A 23,713-nucleotide genomic window follows, 5' to 3' on the forward strand; every position below is an offset into this window, starting at 1 on the left:
GCTTAGTTGTGTAATCGAATACCTCTTGTACTGGAATAAAATTACCTAGGCGTATGACATGCAATTTGAAAGAAATCACACTTCAGACATTTGATTAAAAAATTTGATCACTTTATTTTCTAATTTGTTATAATTTCCAATATTCCTTCATTTTATGCAGGAAAACATATATTCAACAGTATCAAAAAATCGGTATCTCATTGAAACATAAAGACACCCGTTTAGCTATTTCTCAATTTCAAAATAAGTGCTTTATAAAACACTAATTTCAACGTGGATACAAGTACCACTATGCTTGAATATCATGAAAGTACAACAAAGTTGATAGAACAAGTTAACATTTATCATAAGTTCATGTCTCATATAAAAACTATTGTAAACAAATAATAGCAAGGGTAAAGTTAATCAACCTTTGAAAATAAATGTTAAACAAGTACCCAACGTCCAATAGACTATAAACAAACACATTCAATCACATCCGCTATGTGCTGGTCCTCAATAATCAGTCTTATTATGACCGAGTGTACACTCTGAAACCAAAATGATTGATTTGCACCACATAAATGGATATAATTTAGAAGTAAAAGTTATATAATTATCAACCCCACACTTAATTAGTTTCATAAACTAGAGCATATTTAAAACAAAGCTAGTCTATATTTTTTCCATTTAGATAAAATAGACATATAACAGAATGTTTTGGTTTAGAACTTGTATTCGCCTTTTCAAAATGTTAGGCAGAAAATTTGAAGAATAAAAACCTTAAGATACTCATTTGATTAACTATGTCACAGTTACTCCGATATAGTAAAACTACAAATTGCATTCAAATAAGTATATGTCATTTTCATCTAGATACACTCTTTGTTCATACATTTTTAAAAAATGCATTCTCCATTACAAACAAGCGACTTACTCACTACTTGGTACAGTCTCTTTGTATCTTCTCATTCCAGTCAGGCCAGAAAGTGTTCTTCATCCGTTCACAGTAGTCACACAGATTAGGATAGTCTGTGGATGATAAACACAAACACGCATTTATTATACCTGTTACAATTAAGTTCGGGAATACAACAGTTCTTATTGATTTACACACAGAATATGTCATTACATCATTTGCACAAACATACTTCTGGATATATGATGCCTACTATTTATGACTACGTAGAAATACAAATTTTGTAGATAAGTTTCAGTCTTCGATTGTAAATGACTAAGTAACACCATCTAAGGCTTGCATTGCTTGATCGTTACACCACAACAACGCCCCGAAGTGACAATTATTTAGTGTAATTTGAATTACCTATCGTAACACTACAGTGCCGTATAGGTAATTCTGTATAATTTGATTGACGTTATTTATACACATATGTAAATACATGTAGGCGTAAAAATAAACAGGAGTGCGATATCTGAATAGAGAAAAGACTCAGTTTTCTAGTGGAGTAAGAACTTCCAAAAAGGCAATTTTCTCAGGTTTATCATTGTTCTACATATATTATTGTAAATAACAGAAACCTGCTTATTAATCTCACTTTTAATAACTGATGTTCCAAATCCTCCGAACGACGCCCATCGTATCTCGGCCAGAATTCCAAAAATAGCACAATCAAATTTGCACGCTTTGTCACCAAAAAGAAATTTCTTTGTTCCTAAATAAATAATAAGGAAATAATACAATCAATAACAAAACAACCCGAAAAAAAAACAAAAAAAACAAAAAAAAAAACAAAAAAAAAAAAAAAAAAAAAAAAAAAAACACAAAAAAAAAAAAACAAAAAAAAAAAAAAAACAAAAAAAAACAAAAAAAGAAAAACAACAAAAAAAAAACAAAACACACACAAAAAAAAAAACAAAAAACAAAACAAAACAAAAAAATAGATAAAAGACAATGACCTATGTGCATTGCAGAGATGATTGTTCATTGGTAATGTGCCACATTACGACCTGATTCTCGATAACTATCATACACTGGTTAAATTACTAAGCTGTCTATGTATTTATTGCTTTCGGAACATTTTCTTGTACTGATAAACAACCTAGCATTGCATTTTATTGGCAAAATCAACTTTGAGGTTTTCAGTTTAAAAGGCATGAGCTGGGCTTGATTTGGCACTATGAAATTGATGGAATGGTAATTAAGGCAAACATAAATCCCTCGTCCTACCCTCCGATCAATTCTAACTTGGGATCATTTTCAATGTCGCGTCACTGGCGATTAAAGGATTATTTATCTAAACATTAGGATAGACAAACAAATGGTCTCGGTTTCTGTTTTCACTTTCGTGTGTTATTGTCACCTTATCATCGCTAAACTTAAAACCGGTGCCTTAGTATAATGTTTGGACTCGACAATGACAGATCTGAAATAATTTAACAATATTTCATATACGAACGAAGTCAACAAATTATAAGCGACATCATAAAATAATGAGCAAATGTACTTAAGATACTGAGGAAACAGTTACCAATAAAATCAGAAATGGCTTTCAGATCTTCTGACATGATGTAATTGATCTCTTCAGGTGTGTGCCGTCCTATACCTTGAGCATGTATCATTCCTTTAATAGTTCTTTGCATTTTCCACCTGAGAATGGAAGTCTTTAATTGTAAAAGATGTTTAGGTGTATACATTTATTTTTGTAAAAACTACAAAATCAACAATCAAATCAAATTCCTAGGTATCCCTCTGGTGTCTATTTTATCGATCAACGTTAACAAATCATCTTTATTGCTCACAGAAATGTGTTGCAATTAAGATACATATAAACAATGAGTCTGATGTATATTTCGCACACATGTATATCACCATTTTTGCACTTTACATGCACTTTGACACGAATTGGTATGAGGCATAAGAAAGCGTCATTTCTTGCATGTTCACAAGGATTGTTAGGGGTAACATGATGGACTTGATAGGTTTTATTCTACTTCTTAATATTAGTCGACAAATCATTCAACTCGTGATTTTTCTCTCCAGTAGATGCATCTTAATTAATTTATCTCCTTAATACAATATTCAACTAGGTTTAAAAGTGATCTACTGATACATTTGTTTGTAAATGACTAAGCATCAATTTGAAAGTCATAAGATATCTATCTATATACCATAGAAATCGTGGAAGACCTAATTCTTTCAGTCCTGTTTTGGTTTTGTCAAGAATCCATCTATCTGCTACAAAACACCTGTAAATGAAAGAAATAAACTCGTTTTAATTTCATTATGAAGCATTAACGGTATACAGGACATGATAAAGCGCCAGTCTGGTACTGGTATTAACATCGTTCTGAATAGTCTGCAGAAGTTTTCTTGGCAAAACAAATTTTAAATTAAAACATACTCGAGAAACATATCAACTGAAAAGGATAAAGAAACGCAGGGTAATATTTATTCCGATATTTTGAAAATGTGTTCACCAAATAAAGTGAAACTTTGTGGATTGAATAATTAGGTCATATTACACCTTGTCATGTATCGAAAATTTAGTCACGGTACAGTGTCCAGCTCTGGTAAATGGAGGAAGGACAAAAACAAGAATTTCGTGCACCGTGTTGTTCTGGTCTCATGCAGCGTTGGTCAAGTCACTCTTCGTTAGTCTTTATATAGACCAACTGCTTCCCTAAAATTAATTGAGAATTTGATTCGTTTTAAGAATGGCATGATCCACAGAAGTTCAGAGGGGTCAGGCCATTCAGATGCTGATGCAAGGACAGCTGCAAAATCAGGTTGCTAGGCACTTTGGTGTAAATGTTTCGTCCATAGAACGTCTTGTAAGACGTCTTCGGGAAACTGGGCGATTGGCCGATCGACCTAGGTCAGGACGTCCGCGCGTAACGTCACGACGTCAGGATCGCTATATCGTCGTCTCTCATGTGCGTAATCGGCGCCTTACTGCCGTTGAGAGTGCACTTAATGTTCGTGGAAATAATGGGCGTCCTATAAGTTAAAAAAGGAATCAATTACGAGAAGTTGGTGTAAGAGCACGTCGCCCCTACGTAGGTCCACATCTTACCCCTGCTCGACGTCAGCGTCGTATGGCCTGGGTCGCTGCACATGCTCCACGACGGTTTCCACTGAGGCAGTGGAGACAAATTTTCTTCACGGACGAGTCTCGATTCTGTCTTTATCGATCTGACGGCCGTCAACGTGTCTACCGACGTCGTGGCGAACGTTTTACGAACGCTTGCGTTGTAGAGAGAGATAGGTTTGGATTAAAATCACAATTGGTTGTCATTGATGGCAATTTAACAGCAGCAGATCCTCCGATGTAATGTACAGCAGCATAATCTAACCCTCCAGCAGGATAATGCTAGGCCCCACGTAACAAGGATTTGCCAAGTCTTTCTGGCCAACAACAACATTCAACCACTAGATTGGCCGCCATATAGCCCTGATTTGTCCCCGATCGAGCATCTTTGGGACCAGTTGGATAGACAGGTTCGAAAGCGCCAGCCACCCCCTGCTACTCGAGAGCAGTTGACCAGAGCTCTGATTGAAGAGCGGGACAACATCCCCATAAGACGAATTAACGTTCTCATGAACTCTATGACCAGAAGAATAAGGGCCGTGACCACAGCAACCGGCGGACACACAAGATTTTGATGACTCAAAATCCTATGGGTCCATTCAATTTAATCGTTAGTACCTCTAAACCAATTGTCAGTTGCAAAATACAGACTTTGGAAATTTTTAAGCTTTAATTTTTCTGTAAGTATACAAAATTTCGTTTTAAATGAAGCCCGATATCATACTTAATTTCTGGTTTAAAGTTCACCCTGCGTTTCTTTATCCTTTTAGTATATATCGATAAAATAAGCATAAGGTTCGAGTCTGTAGCATTATTATGTATGTTTATGATGTAAGATGACCCACCAGTAAGTATTTTCCTCTGCCATTTTCTGAAAGGCTCTGCCAATCGCAATCTGTTCCGATGTAAGGCATTTGTGAAGATCAAACTGTTTCGCCTTACTGAGGAACTCGAGAATAAACTCACTGTCGCAAACTTCTTCTCCATTGTACAGTAAAAACGGCACTTTTCCTGTTTTCTTACTTTTCCTAAGCAAGTTATGTTCAACCTGGTACAGATTAAAAGCATGTTGATTAATACAGAAAATTATAATGTAAATGGAAGTTAATGCAAATGTAATTGTTGCAGACATATGTCTCAGCACAATGGTTGTAATTGTTGCAGACATATGTCTCAGCACAATGGTTGTAATTGTTGCAGACATATGTCTCAGCACAATGGTTGTAATTGTTGCAGACATATGTCTCAGCACAATGGTTGTAATTGTTGCAGACATATGTCTCAGCACAATGGTTGTAATTGTTGCAGACATATGTCTCAGCACAATGGTTGTAATTGTTGCAGACATATGTCTCAGCACAATGGTTGTAATTGTTGTGTTTATGATTTGGGTCTCTACGATAACATAGATTGATTGCCAAATCTTCTCAACAGATTATCGAATACAGAATAGACGTAAGAAACAACAAGAGAATACCAACATGTCAATATAATCATAATTCAAACTAAGGTAGGTCATTTGTTTTCAGAGAGACGCCCGAGTGCATTAAATATCACCCGAGATAAAATGCTTCTTAAAATTTAAGAAATAATTCTACAAATGTAAGATAACCTGAACTATATTGTACATGCAATGAAAATGTAAATTGTGCATAACTTAAGATAATGAACCGCCAAATCCCAAGGCTTCTAAAAATTTGAATTAAAAGAAATTACACTCAAAAATGTAATATTTCTGTATAAAGTCTTTCACCTGTGAACAGTATTTGCTAGTCTATATCATCTCGGTAATGAGAAGATCATCGACATTTGAGTCAATTTGACCCCTTTCGATCCCGCCAATCAGCCCCAAGGTTTAGGATCAATATGTGAATGTCGTCAAACTGGCATCTAATACTTATATATCTAAACAAGTGTGAACTATTCCCAAAAGAAAATATACAAATAATGCTTAAAAATGCCATTTTCTACTATAAACTATAATTAAACTTTCCCCTCCACAGTGGGTATGGGTGGGGGTGGGAGGTTGACGTGAGACCCTGGAGTCATGGAATTTACAATTTGGGTGGAGTAACCAAGGCACTATCCTCCGAACAAAGTATTCTGTTATACCTTATCTATGTATTGAAAAGAAGACATTTTGTTCTTAATTTCAGTTAATTTTACCCCTTTTTTGGCCCTATCCATCATCCCTTGATCGTCAGTGTGGGTCAATATGTGTGTTTCATAGAAATGTCATCTTATTATAATCCTTATTAAGTTTAAACTATTTCAAAAAGGAAATAATCAAAATATGCTTAAAATATTATTTCCTATTTAACTATAGTAAATTCTACCCTTTCCCGAGGGGGAATGTGAGACCCCCGTGTTATGATATTTACAATTTCGGTAAAGCATCTAAAAGCCTTTCCTTTCATGAAGAGTATTTGATTCTACCATACCTGGGAACTGAAAAGAAAAAATAGGGTTTTTATCAATTTGACTCTTTTTGGTCTCGCCTCTTAGGACCCTTTGGATGGGGGATGTTTAATTTACCTTTTTGTGCGTATTTGGCCATGACTCGTTTCTGCAATGTTTCATCGGAATCGGTTACGGAGTTTTCCAGAAGAAGTTTAAAATGTTCATAGTTAGTCGCACGACGCCGGACAAATAACATTCAAAATAGGTCACCCCGAGAATTTGTCTCGTGACTAAAACATGGTTGGGTAGAATAAACAACTATGTACAAATAGCCTTATTTATCTACAAAATAGAAACTTACCTCGTAAGGTATGCCCTCCAACCGAAGATATGTCTCAAGTTTAATAGCAAAAGGCGTGAGACTAGGGACGTAAGGACCACGACCCATCTGACAGATAACGATGGTATCTGGGGGATACTCCTTTCTTCTGAATACAAATAAAGATATCTTTACACCGACATAATGGCTAGTAAACATTGTTGCACAAGGAAAAAAGAAGCAGACTTGTAATATTATCCACTCTATAAGCTAACAACGCTTTCAATAACAAAAGTTTACCGTCTACATTAGAAATTATAAACGTACTCTCTTGTCAACCTACCTCTCTGTCTGCCAGAATCTAAGTTTTTTCAGGACAGTTATCAAGACTGCTCCAGCAACCACAGTTCCACCAATAAGCTTCACACTACTGGGTATTTCTGCTATTGCAGCGGTAACTTTAGACAGCGCCATGCTGGAAAGCGGTCAAAAGCTGGATCATATACCTGTTTGTACAGCCGTTTCGTATTTGGTTTCACGTTAACCTGATTTTAGGTAAGAGTGGGCGAAGATTTAAAATCACTGTTATACATGTTGAAATAATCCTTCCCGGTGACATATAAACAGATAAAACATGCTAGAAAGGAAATATCAAGGGGAAAAAAGAACACTTGGTGATAAAAATACCATCAGTAAATAACTAAATATTGATAAATAAACAAAATCACCTGGTATGTGTTTGAAAACAGTTTAATTACAGCGGACCTTCTATAGTCCAGACACCTAAGTTTCTCGCTAAAATCTTCCTGATAAGAGTTTGAGAATCTTAAGACCTTTGACCAGATGTCCTAGACCTTTGGTCAGATACCTGCTTGTTTGATTTCAGTCAATTATGCGTCATCAAATGTTTATAATAGATCAATATTTACCGAACCTATATATCATATTTCTGCAGTAAATTCATATTGATATTTGCAACGATGGAGATCGTGACATTTGACCTTTGGACATGAATAGGAATTGACAAGTACAAACTTCTGCGAAAATAATTCGTTTTACCCCAAAACATGAAAATCACTCCAATTGATGTACTTCAGCCCCCATACAGGAAACGCTTGTGTCACGATTTGTATCAGTCATTATTCATTGTAATGAGCTCAAGGACTATTTTCCTATGTAGTTGATAAATGGTGCGTTTACTTTAAAATCAGCTAAATGTACAAAGTATATACAACGTATAAAGCCTAGTTAATTAGATAATTCAAGATTCAGTGTCCGAGAAGAATAAACAAGATATTAGATACAATGGGGGAATTTTGCTGAAGTTGGGGGAAAGTGGGAGTGTATCTTTCAAATAATGTTATATTTCGAGGAAAAAGAAATAACTCCTTGAGACATTACAATTTTCCATAAAAAAGAACATGTTTTGTATCCGTGTGACAAGGGAATCCTAATGCTACAAAATATGCTATATCTTATATATGCATAGTATAAACAAATATGATCAATACTAATTTATTGATTACCTGCCCTTTTTTAAACAAAGTTCAGTGCACATAACCCTTTATAGTGATGCAATCATGATTACCTGTGAAAGGAGAGTGTGGATTGTAATAGCAAACTATTTCTTAACCACATTTATCCATTAAGATAAGTGTGAAGTGTAACGTAGTAGTATATGGTTCAGGTAAACAAATAAAATCATCCGAAATCCCAGGCGTTTATACACGTACCTGACCTCGACATTAATCGCTGTAATAAGGAACCCGCCCATCTCCGACCGACCGTTACATGTGTATACATAACTCTTATTTGTATTGCCGACCATCCTAACCGATGCGTCATCCAGCAGACAGGATAATGTATTAGCATAATGTACATGTAATACATATCTAAAGTTAACTAGTTATCGTAAATATATACCATTGTGTAGATTTGTAGAAGTTAAAACTTAGTCCAAAATATAAATAATTAAATTAATGATGAAAAATATTGTAGCAAATTATTCTTGATACACTGAAATCAGAACGATTATTGCAGAGAGATAAAGAAACAAAGGAACAAACGGTGGGGGAAAAGGTCAATACTGTAACTAGAAATAAAAATATAATTGTACTTAAGTGTTAATCATGCTATAAATACTAAACAACTGATATTTGTTAAAACGTTTTAAAATGTTTAATGTTAAAGAGACAGATATGAGTGATTTGTCAGCATAAAGTAAGGGAAATTAGCGACTCGCATCAAGGTCGGCATTTAAACGGCTATTAGGGAAAGACAGTAATTTTCACATGTATTTTATATATCGTTTGAATGTCGACACAGGCGCGGGTCGCTTAGTTTCCTCACTTTATGTTGACAAATAACGTATGACTAGAGATCTGACGTTCACCGATGCTAGACCGACATAATCTGTCGGTATAACGTCGGAATAATTTGAACTGATGGAAACTGCTCCTTCTTATAACCTCTTGAAAATAACTTTTGTAGAACTGTAATATAATTATTGATCTTCTATGTAACTTTTCAAAGAAACCGAAGAGATGAATAATGTATTTATAAGTTGCATGTCATTATGGAGTAGGGTCATCAGATGTCACTAGAAACAGCTTAATGTCACAAATATGAAAGTTGGTTTCACAAAGAAAAGTGAATACCGTGGGTTCAGAAGAAACACATGTATGTACTAGATAATGAACAAGTTCATGACTTAAATAGCTATTACACTAATGAACAAAAGAGAAACTGCAGAAAATCTACTAGCAGTAAGAGTGAATAGACAAACAGACCACGTGTAATGCACTGGAGAAAGTAATCAACAACTGAACGAAATCACGTATTCAGACAATATCTGATAACATACTGTATTGTGTAAACGTACCGTTGCCCCCTTAATAACTTTGACATATAGAAGAACACCTAGGCGTTAATGCATTAATGCAAACACACTCGCATATCAACAACTCCATACGATTTCTTTACATACCTTTAAGTGTTCGTCGAATAGACAAGCCGTCCTACTGAGACATCTTCTTTCACCTGTGTCGATACTATATATGCTTTATTCTGATAATATTCACAAATCTGTACACAATTATCTATCCATTTTTACATATAGACTGTTGGTCGGATGACGCAGTAGTTCTCACATTTCACCTACACTCACGTGGTTCGATTCCCGGGAATAGACGTGTACATATACTGGTTCACCTGTCTGACACATGTGTTTTCTCCCCGGATACTCCCATTTCCTCCCACAGAAAGACTAATCGCGCGCTTTCATATGGCCACACATTGAGAAATGTCTTTCAATTGTTGTAAAGTAAATAGTGTTTGATTTAGTAATGATATAGTCCGAAGTTAATTTAATCCCACTTTAAAATAATATTTCTGCGTTTCATTTAGATTTTGTACTTATGCTTTTAAGCTTACATTACGTTTGCTACATTCTATAGAAAGGTGTTCCATATGTTAACTTTTCTTTGAGTGAACGAATATTTAATTTCGAAAAATATGTTGCAGTTATGAACTCTTGTGGTTGAATTTTCCTAAATTTTAAAAAATCTGTAGCTTTTTTATCATATTTTCCTGAAAGGATTTTATACGCCTCGATTAAGTCTTGGTAATTGTTCTAAATTGAGGCATCGAACTTGGTTTGCACACTCGATATAAGGTCTGACTACGGAAATGAATAACACTTTAAAACTAAACTTGTTCAACACTTTACTTTTTCCACAACAGAGCTCACTTTATCTACTTTTTCGCATATTTCATTTTCGAATGTCAACTTATTATCTAAGTTTACTCAAATGCCTCTTCCGGGATGGTGGGCATGCCTTTTTCAGTTTTTACGCCTTTCTAGGTAAGGATGTTAGTGACTTAATCTGATTTAAATTGAATCAGCAGTTCTTAAAAAACAAGCTCGCAGAAAACGTGAAAAGTCGATGAATGACGCACGATGACTGACAAAAATGGATGGCAATAGGTCACTTCCAGACTTTGACTCAACAAACGTAAACAAGTATGAATATTCTACAATAGATATGGTGACTTCGAAATACATTCTTTTAAAGAAATTCGATGATTTGCACTTTTGTTATTTGTAATCAAGTTTGATGTTCAGACATAAAATATTTGATGTTTCAGACATGGTACTATGGAGAGAGAAATATGGACTAGATTGTAAAGTCTTACTAAGTCTGTATATATATAACTGATGCATATAGATCATATTAAAATTAATCGTCAGATTATAATTCAATACCGATGATTTAAAGAAAAAAGTAAGATTTTTCCCATTGAAGTGTTCTGTTTAAGTCACCATCTATGACAACGAATATTGGTCAAAACAATTTTATAGTCTTTGCATCACTTAATACCTGCAAATTTCTAGCTTAAGATCAACCATTCCGTTTATTAAAAATCAGTTGCTCATAAAAATGAAATATCATGACCTCAGTTAAATGTTGTTTAACATTTGACCCTTGACAATGTAGATACTGAGAAAAGTCACTTGAAAATTTGATACATGTTCTGCTTGTAACCTTGAAGGTAGTTCAAGGTCAACCATGAAATAAACTTGACAATCCTTTAACTCAACATGTCATAAACCAGAACTTTTGACGATGGATGTTTGAATCATTGATAAGAAATTGGCGGAACACATAAACATTTTTGTATAATATCACTTTTAAGACACTACTTTATATTCTCCAATGTATATCTATAAAATACTTAGCACCTACCCTCCCAAATGTAGACCATCAATAACTTGATATAACCAACATCCGTTTAAATGTTCCAATGATGCTCAAATTACTGTAAATTCTTTTTCATCACCTTCTGAAATCACATGCAACCTGATAATGATTGTGTGGTGATGGTACTGAAGATCGAAATCAACACTTTTTTTACGAGATCTTTCTTTTATAATCATAGACGTTTATTGTTCGATTTCTATTCGAAACAAAATACTGTACTATTCAGTTAAAGTCAATCAACCATGGATTAGAAGAATATACGATAACAATGGATTAATGTCTGTAACAGGCTATTCGTAAATAAATACGGAGAAATAATGCATGTGCATACATGGTGTTGGTTTCAAGACTTTTCAATACATAATGTTAGTATAAAGATTTTTTAGATGTAAATTGTAAGTTTAATTTCTTGAATAAGTGTAATATTGGTCAAATACATTTTTGCAAGTATCTGGTAATGAAGGGAGGTAATTAACACAAAAAAAATCACAAAGACGTGTAGTAGGATTGTCATTTATTGAAATTAGGCATACCATTTTTACATACATGTAACATACAGATATCGATAAAACATGCGATGATATATTTTCTAAGAAACTGTACCATACTCTATCGATAGATTGCAATTCAAGTAACGTTAAATATATAGTTTAAAAGAAAAAACCCAGCACACGTTTGCTTATAAACATAAAATTGTATTACTTCGGGTTATACCAGTATAAACATACTTGAATATAATTTCAGCTATTTAAATTCATATACCAGTCGGAAGATGATAACATATGTGCAGTTGGTATTATGAGGGCGAGTCATTTATCTTCTCTGATCGAAACATCAAACAACTATCTACCTGTGAATTTATACGGGAAAAAGCTTCACATAGCTTTTACATATGTAATATCCAATCAGCACCGTTATATCTGTGGCATGCCAGTGTATGTGACACAATTATATGAGAGCGTTAAGAAAGCCTAAAAATTCCCATTTTGTCCACTGGAAAAACCAACTCCGAATTGTATATATATTCACCGCTTTTTTCCATCAATATGTCAACCACAAATATATTAAAATGACATGTAATCACATATCAAATATATTTAGTAAATGCCTTGTTTTGACTGATCTTTATCGCATCCTCACGATTGAACACAGCATCTGCGTGGCAAGGATCGTAGTACATAACTGTCGCCACCTAGAAAAATGATATACATGTATTCCTCTTTAATTATACATATTTGATGACAATCTGAATCTTTAATCAAACGAAAGGCTGCTCAGAAGTGTTGACTATCTGACACAGTCTTTCTGTATCATCTCCTCCCAGTCAGGCCAGAAAGCTTCCTTCATTCGCTCAGAATGACCACACAAGTTCGGATATTCTGTATATAAACAATCAGAAATAGCACCATCAATCGAATTCACTTAATTGATTGATAATTCAATTATATACCTGAAAGTTATATATTCTGAACAAATATATCAAAGATACATTCAAGAGTTCCGTCTTAGAAATATTAGATTGATTACATAGGTGACTGTATGTACACACAACAGAGAGAAGTAACAGTAATTAATGGGGGGGGGGGGGGGGGGGGGTTAATGATGTCCCATTAGGGGCAAATTAATGAATGTCATTGAAGTACACAGATCAATCTTACCTTTAATTATAGATGCTATAAATCCATCGAAATGTGCCCAATATATATTAGCCAGGAGTCCAGAAATAGCACAGTCAAATTTGCACGCTTTTTCACCGAAAACAAATTTCTTTGATCCTTCAAGAGAAAAATATCATTCTTTACATACCTGTTTAAGCTTACGATAGCAAATAGAATACGTCTTAGTTTTGACTTAACGGCTTGATATTCAATGTAAAGCTAGAGATATTGTTGAGGGATACACCGCCAGTGCAAATTTTCCTCCAACATTTTTTGGAAGGCCATGCTCTGAGGTAAGACCTCTGTGAAGGTCGAGTTGCTTTTTCCTAATGAGGAACTCTAGAATGAACTCGCTATCGGATACCTCCTCTCCGTTGTACTTAATGAATGGCATCTTACCTGTTTTCTCCGCCTGGACAAGGTATGCTCAACCTGGCAGAAAAGTAAAACCAATTCAAGTCTATTGACACGTCTTTGTGTGTTGTTCATCTCACAACAGGATAACTCTATACTTATTTGATAAGAAAAGTTGGACCCGAAACGTCCAAATTACAAGGACCTAATAGAAAATGTCCTCAATGTTCGCAAAGCGTTTTATTGATTCAGATCGGGACGCAGCACATACTTATTCTATTACAAGGATTAATTGGAACTTGATACATAGAAGCAGTCAACATGGTGGATAGTAAACGAAAACCGTCAATTATTTGTGAGAACAGACCAAGGCATTTAAGTGAAGAAGTTAAAAGTCAGTTTCCTAATTTCTTAGACAAAAAACAAAATTTAATAGGCAAATAACTGAACTTATTGGACACATAAACATCATACTTTCTTTTAAATGTAAATAATGTAAACATGTAAATGCCCGATGTGTTTCTGTTAGTAAAAACAAATAAGAAAAAAACAACATACAAAGTTTAAAAAAACTTAAACTGAATCTTAAATAATAATCTTTGTTCAACTTTATCATGATATTCTATTACCTAACCATCAAACAGTTGCCGGAAAATAGGAAATATTATAACTTGTAGCACAGAGCTTCAAAAGATGCAAGTTGAGGATAATTATGGAGAAGTTTCATGTCACCGTAGTAATCTAATCGGGACACATTATTTTTGTGCGACATGAAACTGGACGTGTTTCATGCTCGCAAGTTTGCCTGTCGGTTCCGTTATTGTATACCTTGTTCTCATTAGAGAACCTGACATTACTTACTGGATTGGCCAAGGTTTTATGGCGGGTGTTGTCGATGAAGCAGAAGACGCATACTAACGCTGTCTTATTCCCCTTGTACTTTTTCAGGAGTCCCCATGTAAATGGTTTATAAGGTGCCCTAGCTTTACGGAATTTGAGCTTGAATCATGATTTTGTTGACATTTTGGTATTTTCGTTTTTTTTATTTTGTTTTTAATTTTGTGTTTTGTTTTCTGATTTTTTTTTGTTTTTTTGTTTTTTGTTTTTTGTTTTTTGTTTTTTTTTTTTTTTTTGCTTTTTTTGTGCAATACGCTCAGATCAGACACCTTTTAAATACAAACAATGACAATCGATAGCAGATCAAATATTTTGATAAACCTAAAAAGTTGTTCCAAATGCTAGTTTTCAATTACCGTTTATCCGTGTTTACTATGTAAACATTTGTTATGTTATCTGATGTTGATATTTGAAGTAAATGACATAAGCGTGTGTATCATATTTCGAATAGAAACATAAATTTACCTATATCATATTAACACTTGTGTAAATGTATCCTCGACTGTATTCTATTGGCATATCATGCGTTACAGTATCGACCTTTAAGACTTACAAAATATGAATGATTCATTATCAAATTAGGATTTGCCCGATGAATCTGTATATATTACTAACTATTATGCAAATACAAATATCAATGACAAAAAACTCGAAGTAATTCATCTTTCATTTATGATCTTACCTGATATGGTATATCTTCCAAACGTAAGTAGGTCTCTATCTTAATAACAAAGTTCGATAGATTGGGAACGTATTGCCCACGCCCTATCTGATAGAGAACAATGGTATTTGGTGGATAAATCTTCCTGTACAAAAAACAATGATGGACCTGGAAACATGGAAACTTATCAAGAGATAACCAACGGTTTGTAATATGACATTCTTAGTGTTAGATATTGCTTTTGGGTTATCGCCCCTGGCATCGATCATATGAAGTGAGTTGCATCACAGTTCTATACTTCAAACCTAATTTTCTTTTTGGCCAACATAAAACCTCTTACAGACAGTTAACTGAACTGCCCCAGCAACCAGTACCCCACCGATAATCTTCACAGCGGAAGGTAGTTTTGCAATCGTGTCGTTAACTTTAGAGAGCGCCTTAACGAAAAGGAAACATTCTGGAACAAACCAAAATATTGATTTTGAACTGTAGGGTCGAATAAGGGAGGACAACATAGTGGTCGTCTAAAAGCTTGTAATGGATGTAAACATGTAATAATTTACTAAACTGACTTTTTCATCCGAATTACTTCTCTCTTCTTTGTTTATCTTATTAATGAATTTCTGACGAAATGGTAATGAACGACACTTCCAACCCAAAATACAAATATAAATAAACTGTTGTCAACTTTCTTTTCAATTCAATAAATCACGCACTGAATAATGTAATAGTATGGACAGTCACAATTGATTAACAACATCCACGTGTATTCGAAGGTATTTTGTAGAATGTCCTCAACTGTCAAATTAATCATTAAAGATGTACAGAAAATAAAATGGGACACGGCGCCGCTCTGTGTTAAATGATTACTTAATGATTTGTACACTAGTGCGTCAGAGTTAAAAGTTAAGATTTTTACTGATGCAACCTAGCTAGGTCGAGGTAGAGCAGCGCATACCACGTTTTTGTTCATTCAAAAAGTGGCACTGCTCTTCTAATGTTATCAGATTCACATATATGTTTTCAACGAAACCTAATGAATTATTGGAATTTTGCAATTCCTTATCTAGTTTTTGACTTTTAGGTTTGAAATTTAAGCAGTCAAACATCACTGAAGAGTTCTAGAAAGACGAAACAGATATATAATACATTGAAATTTATTGTCTGGCTCTACTGTATCTAACACTATATTTGTATTGAAAAGTGCTATTCACTTGTGTGCCTTTTGGTTCATCCAGATCGTGAAGCATGACAGTCATTCACACATTTTTACATTCTGAAACCACGATTGGAATATTACAATAAAAAAAGGTGAAACATTCAAAATAAAACTAAGCTCCCAAATAGTATCATTAATGATCCATGTGAAAGTCGGTCATCGCGTCATAGTATCAGAAGTCCATAGCACCTAAATGCAGATATTCGTTCAATTAAAACGTTTGAGCGATTAAGAATGACAACAGAAAAACATAGGTCCTTACCATTAGATTGGTAAGAGCGATAAAAACATATCTACAAGTAACGAAACTGGAGATATGTATATATATAGAGGTGTTTATAAAATAGGATGAAGGCTTTTAAATAACGAGTGTCCATAGCACGTTGCCCACACGTTACGCACACATTTAACGTTGTAAATTGAATAAAATCATTAATCCAGACATTTTACTGAAAAAAAATAATCTACAGTTTTTCTTTTTCTGTTTTTTAATAGTGGGTACAAACGTATGGATATCATAACGAAAGGTGAGGATCTATAAATAAAGGAAAAACAATTACACATATAAAGAGATGATATATATGATTTCGTTTACACAATTCTACAAAATTGTTCGACTACCATGGTTTGCAGCATCTACAGGTCTGTCCGTAGGATCGTATCTTTGCAGTAGAAAACCTTATCTGCATGACAATCAACACAGTATATAACTATCATTCCCTGGAAGGTGTTTTGATTCTCCTTTGGTGACAATTGAAGGCCTCCATCAATGAAAATATGTTCGGATGTGTTGACTACCTGGTACAGTCTTTCTGTATCATCTCCTCCCAGTCAGGCCAGAAAGCTTCCTTCATTCGTTCACAGTATTCACACAAGTTAGGATATTCTGTATAAAAACAATTATAAATGCAGATCAAATCGATCAGTAATATTCCCCATACTTTAATATATATCTTGTCAGCAATTTGCGTTAAGATATATGTTTAATTTATATATAGTTTTAAAATTCTTCCAAATGTATGCGATTAATATCCATGTATATATTTTTTGTATACAAGAAAATTAAGAAAAAGATATTCAGTCAATCGTATTAACGCCAGACCTGTTACACTTATTATGTTTGAATCTTTGGGTGGTTATGTCAGACTGATGAAGCTGATTTGTTCTCTATAATATTAAAATATTTAATCACCCTAGTCAGTGAATACTAGGTTCGAACTATATCTGGAATGTATTTATTCTTGATACACTCGTCATCATTAACATTGTTTCAGCACCATTGTTGCTATCACAGACGATTTCATATTGTTAGCTTGTTTATTATAATTGATTCGCGTAATTAAAAACCTATTTGGTATATGGCATACATGTAACTAAACACCGAATACGTCAGAAATGGCCTTAATATATATTTGACAACAATATTTGACTACAGAGTTATAAAAGTAGAGATGAAAAAAAATGCTCAATTATTTTCTAGCTTTAAAAAAAATCATATTTGTACATCTGCATTTCACATTAAATTGCCACACCGAAAATATTCAAAATGCTCGACACTTAACTTGTCAAAGCAAAAAGATAACAAAACCTTTATTTAATCAATATAATGGGTAAATATATTAAAGTCTTATCATCTCTTCAGAAGAGTGTGTAAGAAACCCTTTAGACAATCAGTTCTTAGCAGCCTCGTTATCTGTATGTGCGAACTTGCCGAATAAAGCGTACAACGTTTAGGTAATAAATGTTCCGAACAAGCGTAGGAAAAATCAGATCGCTCCATCAGAAGGTATTGATGTGCAAAAATTTGGAAAAGTGTCTCTTTTACCTTGATAGCTACAAGGTCCAGGAAGATATGGAGAGGCAAACAGACAGATGAACAAGATTATTTAGGTAGACCATCCTATCGCGATTTAGGTGATAATTGAGTTTTATATATTCCAGTTTTTGACTAGCATTCAAAATTTAATATCTTGAATGAACACACAATAAAGGCTTGATACTATTCAATGTAATAATATATTGATATAGATAGTTGGTATTAGATATCTAATATACAAGTTATTTAACAGCACAAAAAATCTTGATCAGTCCCACCTTTGATAACAGACGATACTAATCCATCGAACGGCGCCCAATATATGTTAGCTAGAAGTCCAAAAATAGCACAGTCAAATTTGCACGCTTCCTCTCCAAAAAGAAATTTCTTTGATCCTGAAAAAGACCACTTTTAGTTATCCTCGCTGTCATTTCATATTATGAAAGTTAAGATAGCACATGCATCACTTTTTTTTATCTATGTAACATTTCGCTGACTATATTGTCACCTTCATCAGACAACTGACCATTGTAGAGTGTACTACACTACACTCTCATCTTCTACTGGTTGTGGTATAAGAACTTATATTCTATTAACATTATCAACCCGAAGAAAATGTTTCAAAATACGGGTTGCTTTATCTGAAAAAGGAACAGATGCCTCTATCTGCTATCATATTATCAATATACAATATAGCTGTTTATTATCACGATCCACTTACCATCTTTTGCTCACATTTAGTTACGATTTTATACAGTGCATAACCAATCAATCAATAGATTTCCCAAACGTAAAGTTATTCAAAGACAAAATTCTGATCGAGAATCGGTAATGTAGTGCGAAAATATTTACCAATGTAAGTAGACAGGGCCTTAAGATCTTCTGAGAAGATGTAACGTATCTCTTCTGGTGTGTGGCGTCCCATTCCTTGGACATATACCATTTTCTTCATTTGCCTTTGTAATGTACCCCTTAATACATGACAGACATGTTTGTTTATTCGGTCACATCGAAATTGTGAATACACTATACATTAATGTATTAAATACATAATCAAACAATTAGGATTTCAGTATTGACAGTGATAACATAATGATAAATACCACATCGATCATTTAATACTCACTGAAACACTTAATTGATAATAATGAAATGTGAGGAATAAAATGTAAAGGTAAATAAAATAATCGAAAGAAAATTTTTACATTTATCTATAAATCAACAAAAGGATAAAAAGATACGATAATCATTTGAGCAATCGTATCAAACAAAGCAATAGAATGTGTTCTGCTTAGCATGTTTGTGTAAAGTATAAAGTATTTGAAAATATATATCTATATAGCAAATACCATAGATAACGAGGAACACCAATCGCCTTCTGTATAGCATAACTTTTTTCATGGACCCATCTCTCAGTCAAAACGCACCTAGATAAAGAACAGAAATATGAATTAATTCCTTCCGGCATGTAGCATCATATACACATACATATGTATATGAATATTTCTTTAAACGAATTCATAAGTTCTGTTTGTATATAAATATATGGTATCTAGCTGGACAATATCAAATGACTTCTGCTGATAATTCATGGTCAACTAACCCTTGTTTTAAGTTGACCTTATTGGGACTAATTTCCTTGAAACATTTGTAATGATAAGTGTTCATAAAACCTCAAGTATATCAACAATATCCTGTATCTGCATTGACATGTAAAATGGAGATTATATACCAATACGAATTTTCCTCTATCATTTTCTGGAAAGCCCTGCCGACTGCAATCTGTTCTGATGTGAGACCTCTGTAAAGGTCAAAGCGCTTCTTCTTACTGAGGAACTCGAGAATAAACTCAGTATCGGACACCTCCTCTCCGTTGTACTCTATAAATGGTATTTTTCCTGTTTTCTTGCTTCTCCTAAACTTGTTATGTTCAACCTGAAAAGAGAGAGAGAGAGAAACAAAAAATAAACAAACAATTTGTAAACATACCCTAAATCAGCAGCCATATTAAATAAAGTTAGAGTCAAATATGAACAAGAATAAATTACGCGGAACCTCCTGAAAACGTTCAAAGAGAGAGAGAGAGGAAAAAAAACAGTTGCTCCAGGAGAGTAAGCGTATTCTGCTTAATCGACGACATCCGCCGTGTAAATCTATTTATAATATTTATCAATGCGATCAGCATGACTGCCCATAATTTTCATCATTCGGCATCTTTTGAAGCCTGTATCACGAGTTTGCCCTTCAGATGACGACTTCTTGTAAGAAAATCGTGATAATGGGAAACAGATGAATTGATTTAAGTTTCTATACAAATATGACACAGAAGACGGATCAGATTACCTATTATACCTATGTGTACACCTGAGCTTACCTTAATTTGATCAATGAATCAAGTCCTTAACCACACAACGAAGTTGGATTTTTATGCTTTTATCAGATTGCCTTCCCGTCATTCATCTGAGATCTTTGAGCTTGCATTCACATGTATATATATATCATGTTATTATTTCTTATCTACTTCTGTTTCCAAAGGATATACTGAGGATGCGATTTACGTCAGTAAATAGAAAGTAATAGTCTGATGTTAAGGTTGGTTTCGTTTTCATTGTTTTCTTTATACTTTATATGTCGGCCAATTGTCTCAGGAGAGAAAGTATTATAGCATATTATTATCCACATCTAATAAAATCTGAAAACCAATGATAACCAACGGAAAACATGGAATGCTGAATTTATATTAACTTTATTGGTAATGTACATGTCATTTACAGTTATATGAATGTATTCGCAATTTTTTTCATAGTGAGGTAATGTCGGCACATGAGAAAGTTACAAAAATAAACGATTGACTATCAATTTGTAAATAAGAATAGTTACCATTATTGAACAAATGCAATGCATTTAAACAGTTTGCAAAATAATGAAGACACAAGAAAGTTATCAATATCAAGGACAAGACTCGAAGTGAAATATCCGGATATACTTACCTGATATGGTATGCCTTCCAAACGTAAGTAGGTCTCAATCTTAATTGCAAAATTCGATAAACTAGGAACATGTGGCCCTCGACCTATCTGACAGATAACAATGGTATCTGGGGGGTACACCTTCCTGGTTATAAAGAAATGAAACTGTTGATAAACCTGAAAGGTCGATAACATATCAGAACATTATCATTTTTGGTGTATATGATACAGGTTAAGTTAACATTGCTGACGCATGATTACGTTTGGCAAGTATCATGTTATTCTAGCCACATCACTGTCTCAATTCAACTTTACCTTTCGGATTTCCGGACACTGAGCCTCCTCCAGACAGTTAAGAAAAATGTCCCAGCAACTGCAGTCCCACCAATAACCTTCACACTCAAGGGTAGTTCTGCAAACGTGTCGGTAACTTTAGAGAGCGCCATCATGGAAAGGTCACAATCTGGATCACCCAAATATTTATTCTAACAGTAGGGCTGGATAAGGGCCGTCGATACAGTAGGTCGTATAAGCGCTTGCAGTGGTCGTAGTGTTTAATCCATTGGAGTATTACTTATATACTTTATATGGTTTCTTTTCATTGTACTGTTACTTGCACACATTTTTGTAATATTTATGTCTTTCTCGAAAAACATTATAGTACAACATGTGTATAGTAATTGAAGTACCTACTATAAGCATTATCCGTATACGCAAAGGTACACGGAAACGCCTCTGAGAAAGAGCAATTACTATGAATGATTTTTAGCATGCTGTTTCTGAAGTACTATTTCCCTAAAAACATTTAAGGATAACTACATCATTTAGACAACTTTCGACATAACACACCGAGGTGAAGTTGTGTAAACATCGTCTCTATAATGTAACAATTGACCACCTGACTGACTACAAACACGAAAACTCTTACGAACAACAGTTTGCCTCCTTAACGCATAAACATGAATGTCCCAAATCACGCTATTGATATATTACCAAAATTAATAACAGATGACTAAAACAACAAATTTGATATTTGGCAAGCGATACTGTAGTTATCAGAACGCAGCTTAGCTTTATGGGCAATGTATGTACACAAAGTAATTATCTCGTTCATGTTGCAACACTGAACTATTGGAAAAATCTTCGTTGTTAACATAAAAGTATTGACACAATGTTGACTTCTGGATTTGGGATTTATATAGTCATAATGACTTCCTCTATCTCCTTCAGTCTATTTCATTGTTAATATTACAATATCCTTATAATTGTTCTCGAATATATATATACATAAATCATTTCGAAACACCTGATCTGATTATCCTTGACCTTTTTCAGGAATCTCAGAGTAAATATTTCTTTTCTTTAGTTCCAGTTCAAGTTCTGATTATAATTGTTTTGACATATGGGTATTTTCGTGTTGACCTTGCTATGTTGCATATGAAGATGTGCTCTTGTGATAAAAAAAAGTTTTTGGTCTTTACCCCATGATTCGGAAATCCGGATGTACAGTATAGTCATTTGTAAGTAGCAGGACAAGAATAGCGTGACAAATCAAGTAAGATGACAGCGTAATCAGTGTTTGTGTTTGGTAAATATAACATATTTTTATGTTTAATCAAAATATGTTCCCTTCAGATATCAAGGTAAGAAATAAATCCGACATAAATGAGATAATACTAAATATTTACATGTCCCTTTCTCATTGAATGGTTGTGTATACATCATTTGACTGAATTGCTATCATCAGTCTATCGACCGAAAGGATTATCGAGACATCTACATTTATACCACCGCTCTCGATCTAACTTTATAACATTGTAGTTGTTTTAAGTTTTTATGTAATTTAGATAATATTAGTGTCTTGAAAAATAACCAGACTGCCTCGAAAATTTGAAAATTCATTTGTCTGAACAGTTCATTGATCATATATATGTATTGTGAACTGTATCTATAGTTTGTGTACTGTATCTATGGTCTGTGTACTGCATATATTGTCTGCGTTCTGTATTTATAGTCTGTGTACTGTACATATAGGCTGTGAACTGTATCTTTATTTTGTGAACTGTATCTATACTTTGTGAGCTGTATCTATAGTCTGTGTACTGTATCTATAGTCAGTGTACTGTATCTATAGTCTGTGTACTGTATCTATAGACAGTGTACTGTATCTATAGTCTGTGTACTGTATCTATAGTCAGTGTACTGTATCTATAGTTTGTGTACTGTATCTATAGGCTGTGTACTGTAACTATAGGCTGGTAACGGTATCTATGGTCTGTGTATTGTATCTATAGTCTGTGTACTGTCTCTATAGTCTGTGTAATGTATCTATAGGCTGTGTACTGTATCTATGGTCTGTGTACTGTATCTATAGTCTGTGTACTGTATCTATAGGCTGTGTACTGTATCTATGGTCTGTGTACTGTTTGTATAGTCTGTGTACTGTATATATATTATGTGTACTGTATCTGTAGTCTGTGTCCTCTAGCTGTAGTCTGTGTACTGTATCCATAATCTGTGAACTGTATCTATAGTATGTGTTCTGTGTACTGTATATATGGTCTGTGTACTGTATCTATATTTTGTGTACTGTATCTATGGTCTGTGTACTGTATCTCTAGTCTGTGTACTG

General features: G+C 34.0%; 2 protein-coding genes and 1 pseudogene across 2 annotated transcripts; all 3 read right to left on the reverse strand.

The window, feature by feature from the left end:
• Positions 1 to 364: 364 nt before the first annotated feature.
• LOC132548262 (failed axon connections homolog) lies at positions 365 to 9,753 on the reverse strand. The gene is made up of 9 exons (XM_060212110.1): positions 9,734 to 9,753; positions 7,091 to 7,222; positions 6,790 to 6,913; positions 4,874 to 5,076; positions 3,109 to 3,186; positions 2,469 to 2,587; positions 1,536 to 1,652; positions 917 to 1,011; positions 365 to 530 (listed from the first exon to the last, which is right to left on the reverse strand). Exons 2-8 carry the CDS (start codon positions 7,219 to 7,221, stop codon positions 920 to 922), a joined length of 864 nt encoding a protein of 287 aa, XP_060068093.1. The 5' UTR covers position 7,222; positions 9,734 to 9,753; the 3' UTR covers positions 365 to 530; positions 917 to 919.
• Positions 9,754 to 12,794: 3,041 nt separating this feature from the next.
• LOC132548158 (failed axon connections homolog) lies at positions 12,795 to 15,592 on the reverse strand (annotated as a pseudogene).
• Positions 15,593 to 17,090: 1,498 nt separating this feature from the next.
• Positions 17,091 to 21,527, reverse strand: LOC132548274 (failed axon connections homolog). The gene is made up of 7 exons (XM_060212126.1): positions 21,397 to 21,527; positions 21,103 to 21,226; positions 19,845 to 20,047; positions 19,462 to 19,539; positions 18,965 to 19,083; positions 18,391 to 18,507; positions 17,091 to 17,182 (listed from the first exon to the last, which is right to left on the reverse strand). Exons 1-7 carry the CDS (start codon positions 21,525 to 21,527, stop codon positions 17,091 to 17,093), a joined length of 864 nt encoding a protein of 287 aa, XP_060068109.1.
• Positions 21,528 to 23,713: the final 2,186 nt, after the last annotated feature.

This window comes from Ylistrum balloti, unplaced genomic scaffold (assembly GCF_031769215.1).
Source record: "Ylistrum balloti isolate Yb309-2 unplaced genomic scaffold, AGI_CSIRO_Ybal_v1 Utg370006, whole genome shotgun sequence".
Lineage (NCBI taxonomy): Eukaryota > Metazoa > Mollusca > Bivalvia > Pectinida > Pectinidae > Ylistrum > Ylistrum balloti.